Source organism: Mya arenaria, chromosome 13, assembly GCF_026914265.1.
Source record: "Mya arenaria isolate MELC-2E11 chromosome 13, ASM2691426v1".
NCBI classification, from domain to species: Eukaryota; Metazoa; Mollusca; class Bivalvia; order Myida; family Myidae; genus Mya; species Mya arenaria.
In genome coordinates, this window is record NC_069134.1 from 44490731 (window position 1) to 44499448 (window position 8718).

The 8718-nt window shown below is 33.5% G+C and overlaps 1 protein-coding gene across 1 annotated transcript; it reads right to left on the minus strand.

Moving 5' to 3' along the window:
- Nucleotides 1-6547: 6547 nt before the first annotated feature.
- Nucleotides 6548-7790, minus strand: LOC128212850 (uncharacterized). The gene has a single exon (XM_052918194.1). It carries the CDS (start codon nucleotides 7726-7728, stop codon nucleotides 6763-6765), a length of 966 nt encoding a protein of 321 aa, XP_052774154.1. The 5' UTR covers nucleotides 7729-7790; the 3' UTR covers nucleotides 6548-6762.
- Nucleotides 7791-8718: the final 928 nt, after the last annotated feature.

Below are 8718 nucleotides of genomic sequence, written 5' to 3' on the forward strand. Positions count from 1 at the left end.
TCTGGGAAAATACATACATCGATATGAACCAATGACTTCCTTAGCAACCTAAAACTTCCTAAACAATCAATGATTTCATTAGCTACCAGTTACTTCCTGATCAATCGGTGACTTGTTTTTAAACAAATGACTTCCGAACCAGCTACCATCGTCCATAGCAGTGACTGCCTAAGGAGCTAATGACTTCCTTAACAGGCAATGATAACTTAAGCAACTACCTTCACCCATACCAATCAATGACTTCCTTGGCAAACATTGACTATCAAGCATTCAATAACTTCCTTAGCAACCACGTATTACCTTATCCACCAAAGATTTCCTTTGCAACCAAATATTTCCTCGGCGAGTAGTGACTACCTTAGCAACCAGAGAATTCCCGAGCTTCCATTTACTTCCCTAGTATCCAATATCTTTCTAATCAAGCAGTGACATGACTTGTTGGTCATTTTAACCAAGTGAGCGATATAGGGCCATTTTGTCCCTCTTGCTTCTTTGTAATATAAAAGTTTAACTGGCACGACAAACATCATTTCACAATCAAATTGAACGTTGTCGCGTCATAGAACGTTAAAACAACGTCAACAATACAATGTTTCAATACGGTCAATATAAATGTGTTGCTGTCACCGCGACGTTGTGTATTTTTTCCTTTTAAATATGATTACATTTTATGACAAAATTTCCCGAACAAAATGTTTTATTTTTGACATTTTCATTTAAAATAAGTAAATAACATTATATTACATAAAACAACAATCTATACATAACACTGTACATAATGGTGACTTTTCGATTGGAAATTTGTTTAGTTTGATATTTTCATATTCTTGAGCTTTACTATATTCGTGTGAGATTATAAGTCTTATTTGCATGATTTTCTACATGTCCAGAAAGAATAAGATACTTATACTTATCCGCTTATTTAAGCCTTTAGTAACTTTTATTCACACACTTCACAGTTCTTTAACGTTGAAATCACAACGTCTACAACATTTTCGAGACTAACCATTATTCACAAACGTTTCAACGTTAAAGAATGGCATTTCAACGTTGTTGAACTTGCCTGATTATATATTAAAGTATGAATAGCGACCTAGTTGGCAAGATTTCTCGTCTCAGGGTCTTACTCATTCAATATTTACATATTATCGCAAATTTGAAGTTCTGGTGTTGACATATGAACAGAGTTTCGCGGATTTTAGTTTCAAGGCAATAATATTTTTTATCTACCATCAATTAAAATCAATGTATTGCCGCATTCAGCACTCTCAGTGCTTTGATTCGATATATTAACTTGTACTTGAACACTGTTCCATGCTCCATATATTCTTACTCTAGGTAGTACATGTCTGTGAAAAAACAGCTCATCAGTTATAATGACTAATGATTCACTTTTAATTCGCCATTAAATTTTCTCGATCTTTATTTGATGATTATCATTGTACGAACTAATTATGCAGATAAATGGTATTAGATAGATAGATAGATACTTTTTATTCCTCCATAAGTGAAGAGATTAACATATATGCAGATGTTACAAACAATATATACACACATCGATGATATGATATACACGAACATCAAAAGAACATTATGCTATAATATAGATGGACATTACGAACATTAAACATTTCGAGTAATCATTTACAAAACCTATACATCTTCCATGCACATATAATTATATATAGATAGTCAGATGTAGTCTAAATTGGCAAAATATATGAACGATAATTATTCAGAGTTATCTACTCAAGATCTATTAAAGACAATCTCTACATGGCGCTTTCTGTGTAAAATACAAGTGAAGCACATTTTACCAGATTAGTAATAGCCTAGCAAAGTAAACACTAAGGTTGCCTTAAACAAAACGAAAATTAAGACAGTTAATAGTGAAAACCGTTTTTGAAGCTATTTAGTAATCTAAATTTACACCCTCCGCAAGAGTCTGACTATTGAAACTGTGACAGGATAGTTGACAAAGCTTTCATCATAAATATCGGTACTAAGTGAAAATAAATACACACATTGATCAGTACATATCATTGCTTTGCTCGTCCTTACTAATACAGCTCGCGGGCGAAGCGGTTGTATCTGACTTAAAATTATTCAGGAGAGCGTAAACACTTATTTAATTTGTCCGTTATTATCATTTACAATTTCTTAATATAGTTTTAATTTTGTGTACTTTTCATAAATAATTCACATTTATACATTGCCTTCGTTTAAAAAAAAAATGATTTTAGTAAAACTACCAAGTACAACCGTTTTGCACACGCAAAAAGGAAGACTTTTATACATTCGTTCTTGCACAAAACAGTTGTAACATTTAAAGGTGGCATAGAGGTGACACACGTGTTTGTTATCTCGTTTAAACGACTTACGTAGCTCATTCAAACGGCTTAGCTTAGTCGATGTAAGCCATGCTGATGCTTAGGACTGGCTAAACGCAGTATAGATAGTTGTTAATCATGCTAAGTAGATAATGTCATGGTAGTCATGCTGGTGGTAACTACTTGATAAGAAATAGACGGAAATCATTATTTTAGTCTTGAGCTAAGTAATTTGATTGCTATTCAAAAACACCAGCATGAAGGAGGGTATGGTACATAATAACGATCAACGTTTGCATTTAATGCGCACCAATTAAATAACAATAACTGTAACAAACACAAGCCGAGATTGGACTGACATGTAGTACATCCAACAAGAATAACTTATATATTTATTGATAATAAAAGTGATTATTACAAATCTATTGTTATAGACATTCGAACGCATAACAGAAGTTTCTCGAATATGTTTACAGAACAGTACAAGAACACTTCTGTTCATTGTTTGTAACGGCTCAATAGTTTTGGGGGGAAAATGGTCTTAATTGAAAAAAAAGTTTTCTTATAAAGTGATTTTTTCGGAAAGTTTCGTAACTTTCAAAAATACTTACGCAATGGTACACATCCTCTTAACCACCAGATCCATAATTACGACATATAAGACATTATCTTTGGTCATGGTATATTATATCATTGCAATATTTTCACAGCCGCTCTGCGACAGACTGCACCTTCGACTATGTGAAGAATGAAAATACATTTGAATCTGAATTTGTATTATAGACAGACAGACAGACAGACAATTTATTTTGACTTGTACAATGTACATCGTCAACAACACATAATGATATAACATATAATGTCAACGTGTATGTAAAGTAACAGATAATGCAAACAAATGAGTATATATATACAAATATATATGTACAAAAGTATTCAATACTTCTAAGTAATTAAATTAAATAAACTAATATATATATATCAGAGGATGAACATTAAATAGAATTATGTTCTAACATTAATCAAAGCGGATCTTTCTTTGAGAGCATTTTTAACAAACAGACATAAGTTAATCAGTTCAGCTCTATTGTTAGATTTCAACAGCTGCATATATTTAAATACAGAAGGTCTTATAAAGTAACAATTGTTGATATATTTCTTTCTTAAATTGCTAAAGGATTTACAAACACAAATAAAATGATATTCATCTTCGATGTCATTAGAGTTACAACACAAACAATATCTTTGGTTGCGTACAACGTTATTTCTATTGTATCTACCAGTTTGAATATGGAGTGGGTGCACGGACAGCCGTAGTCTACAAAAGAAAAAACGTAAGCTCTTTGGTAAAATATCTAAATAAGGTTCATATTCCAGACAGGTTTTAAAATGTCTATACACATCTAACACCGTGCTATTTTCTATAGTACTATACCAATCTTGTTTAAAAGTATCGATAATTCTACATTTGAATTTTTTTATGAATGATTTAACATCAATATTGTAATTATCACCAAACACATAACTAAAACCAAAATCATTTAATATCTTTTTAACATTATAAACCCAATTACGGCAACCTTTATTACTATCACTCTTAGCCTGTTTGTATACAGATTTTATGATAATATTATCACTGTTAGCAACCTTAAACCAATAAGACAATATACGCACATATCTATGAATATATAATGGATATCTACCCAACTCTCCGTAAACAGTGGCATTGCAAGTGTTTGTTTTAACGTTCAATAATCTTTTACAAAATTTCAAATGAATTCTTTCTAATTCCTTTGATTTAGTATACCCCCAAACCTCTGCTGAATAATTTAAAATAGAACCAACAAATGCGTCAAATAACTGACACATAATTTTGGGTTTTAAGTCATAATCTTGACATTTACAAAATAATACGTTCATTGCCTTAAGTGCTTTGCCATTCAAATGTTCTTGGTTCAGGTTAAAATTTCCAGTATAATTAAAAACAACACCCAAATAATTAATATCATCAACAACTTGTATATCATGGCCATTGTAAGTCCATCTTTCATTGGGAAATAATCCGCCTCTTTTACGAAACACCATGATTTTCGTCTTATCAATATTCACCTTTAATCCCCAGGTATTACAGTAATTTGACAAATTGTCCAAATGGGTTTGAATTTCTTCAGGAGATTTTCCTACAATGGCCATATCATCAGCAAATAATAGCATAGTTATGACAATATCATCTATTTGTAATCCTGAATTAATATCATTTTGTAAATACAATTCAATATCTTCCACAAATAAAGAAAATAACAAAGGGGACATAACTTCACCCTGACGCAACCCGACAGCATAGCTAAAGTATTCAGAATATGATGACAACGATTTTACACAAGATTTAACCTTCATATACATATCACGCACTATTCTAAGTATTTTTCCCTGTATTCCACATTTATACATTTTCAGCCATAGGGCATTTCTATAAATAGTATCAAAACATTTCATCATATCAACATATATAACATAAAGCCTTTTGTTTTCAAACAAATAATTTTGAATAAGAGATAACAATATAAATATAGCATCAGTGGTAAAGCGCCCTTTTCTGAATCCGAATTGGGCATCCGAAATAATATCATGTTGTTCACAAAACTTTTCAACACGCTTATTTATAACAGTGGTAAATAATTTCGATAAACAACTAACTAAAGTAATTCCCCTATAATTATTTACATCAGAATATGATCCTTTTTTATGTAAGGGGATTATAATCCCTTCAGTCCATTGTTCGGGAAAATAACCCGAATTTAATATATTGTTAAACAAATCACATAGATGTGATGCTAAAATGTCTATAGTTTCAATAAAATATTCATTCAACATATTATCAGTACCATAGGCTTTACAACGTTTTAATGCCTTAGTAGCATTTATTATTTCTTGTACAGATATTGCCTCGTCAAGTTCTGGAAAACTATTATTTGGTGCATTAAAATCATAATTAATATTAAAATCCTCTGCGTCATGATTAAGGCTGCCAAAGACAGAGGTACTGAGATTTGCGAAATATTCTCGAAAATTATCGAGTGGAATTTTATTTGAATTGTTTGTAGTTTTAGACTTAAAATATTTCCAGAATTCTCTAGGCTTACTCTTTCTCAAATTTTCAATATCTTCCATTCTCTTTCTATAATCAATATTCTTTCTCTTACGAACTATATTCTTGTACTGTTTTTTCGCATTACATAATAACAATCTATTTGCATCTGACCTATCAGTATTAAAAATTCTAAGAGCATCTAAATACAAATCACGTGCTACAGTACAATCATGATCGAACCAATTCTTATTGTTATGGGTATAATTCTCAAAATATACATGATCTGAATAAAAACATTCTTTTGAAAACAATGGTTCAGCTACACTCTGAATAGTGTTTGTGAAGGAATGTAGCATATTGTTAACTGCGTCTCTGTTTGAGCAATCAACATTATGAAAAATATTATTGAAAACAGGTAAATTAGAAATAATCCTGGAGCGAAATTGCTCCCGAAAAGAGACATCCCATTTAAATTTAAGCTCCGAGTACTTTGTAGTATTAGGTTCAATAGTATTGCATAGCAATGAAATATGTAACGGAGCGTGGTCACTCCATTCATTGAAAGATTTAATAGTAAATTCTTTAATCTGTGAAAAATTACGCTCGCTTGACAATAAATAATCAATCATAGAACAACCGTTATGTGACAAAAATGTATACTGATCAGTGTTACCAATACGACCATTAACAATACGAATACTTGACCCTTTACATATATCTAATAATTTTATCCCATGGCTATTACTTGATTTGTCGATAGAGGCCCTATCGGGGATACAGTCCAAGTCATAATCAGGGCTGTCAATATTACAATTATATTTATCATGTATTACATAGTCCTTTTTATTATTCGTTCTACTATTAAAATCACCACATACATATACACTACCAAGACTGTCATATAAAGACAAATCATGTTCTAAAATATCAAACAAATCAACATTAACAGTGTTATATATAGGTGAATCTTCGCCCCAAATATATGCACCACATAAATATATATCCTCAACTGTGTTAAAAAAAATTGTGGTCAAACTTAAGCCATATAATTGTGTCAAAGTGGTTTCTAATAATTTCAATTCCCTGGCTTAAACAATCTTTATAATACAAAACAATTCCCCCACTATTTCTTTTAGCGTTCCTATGCTGAAATTTACGATAAAAATTATGCGATTTATACCCCTTTAATTCAATATTGCTAGAAGAATCACACCATGATTCATACAAAAAACAAATGTCATATTTATCTAAGATATTTACAAAGTCGCTGCTCTCCTTTTTGTCCCTAGTGAGACCGTGGACGTTCCACGAGAGAACTGACAGTTCACCCCCGTCGTGTCCCTACGTCCGCACCGGTTTGCCGTCCACGTACAGGGTGTCAAAGATGATCCACGCACGCTTACCCTCCTTCCTGGCGTCCTTCATCTTGGGCACTAAACGTCGTCGTTTGTCCATCACTTCCGGCGGAAACTGTTCATACATTTGGCAACCGGAGCCAGCCAACTGCTTCCACTCGCGACGTACAAGTTCCCTGTCCTTAAAAAACGTGAATTTAGCTATGACGTTGCGAATTCGCCCTTGTACCGGATGTCCTGGAGAACGGTGGATGCGCTCGAAGCGAATGGACTCAGCCGTCTCCTTCGCCAGCTTGAGCTTCTCTTTTAGGTGCTGTCGTAGTTTAGATTCCGTAACATCGGCTGGTTCGTTCCCGGAAGTATTATCCTCTGGGATGTTAGTAAAAACTAAATTGTTTCTCATAGATTGAGACTTTAAGTATGCCACGTCATCCCGTAGATCATCACGCTGCTTTTCCAACCTGCTGACCCTCTCAGTCATCAGCGCCGCCTCCACGTCGTGCGTCTCGATCCGGTCTACAAGGCCGTCCAACTTCGCGTCTGTACATTTTATACGATCCTCAATAGCTACCCACATCTTGTTGAGTTCCTTCTCAAAACTAGTAACCTTCTTTTCAAGAATGTCTAAGGAGTTCAGCTTTTTCTCCATAGTAGAAAGCTTATCCCCCATGGCCTTCATACAATCCAGCAGATCCTTGTTGGTGGGTTCGCGGCTGCTTTCCGCCATGCTGTTACTGTTTTCCGCCCCACAGAATACTTCACCAACAGTGTCCTTGTGCTCTGAGTTGTTTACATCCGGGAATAAAACAGCCGAAGCCTTACCCAAGATTTCGCTGATGGAAAAACAATCGTCAGAGTCATCAGACGGGCCTCTCTGTTTCGTTTGTTTACACTTGTTCCTATTGTCCGAATTATTCCCACTGCTGTTTCGATCTTTTCTCTTTTTAGTCATTATTTATTAAACACATATTTAATCCGTATTAATGCGTATGATAAAATGTAATTAAGTTCACTTGTTTTAAAGTAAATCCAAGCTCAATTGTTGAATTATAACCAAAAAAATTATATTATATATTATACAGCCCTGCAAAAACATAAATGTAAACACCCAAATGACATTTCTTAGGTTGTTCACACATGATACTTGAAATTATTGAAGTCAATAGATGCTCAAATAGCAGAAAGAATGCTCATGTCAATGTTTGTGTGTGCTTGTGTTGTAATAGCAATGAACTTGAAGCGATGCATTTACATTATGATCAGTCAGAACTATGAGTATTTATTTTGTACACGTCATTTTAACATACATCTACTATCAGTTATATTACTGATATATTTCCTACCATAGTGTGCCTTTTGTAAATCTCCAGAGATAGATAAATATCAACATCACCAAAATGACATGGTTAAAAGAAATAAGCTCAAAATTAAAAAAACACCAACAGCAACATGAATATACATTTGCTTATTGAATAAAACACAAACAATCAATAACTAAATAATTTATGTAAAAAGTCTCTAAAGTAAAGAAATATCACTAAAACTTATTGATTTAAAATGTATCTAAAATGTACGTTATAGTCCATACAAGTTAAACTATGCAACCACGGCCATAACTTTAGTTTTGTTTTTCTGTCTTTAAAAACATAAAACCTTAACATGAGAGATACCCTGAGTTAGAGCAGTTCATGACGAGGCCAACAGTGTTTGCGCTGATGCGTCTGGCTCAGTGCCTGTGAAAGTCAGCGCCCTACATCTGAAGCAGGAAGAAACCAAACTGCTCCTTGTAGGTCAAGTTTATGACAGGGAAAGCAACCACATAGGTCGCTCGTGGCTGTTACTAACGCATGCAGAATTAGCGATTGGTATTAAAACACATATTGTCGCTCCCGACGAAAGGCAACACATGGTTATGCATAATACGGTCAAGTCTACGCGCCTG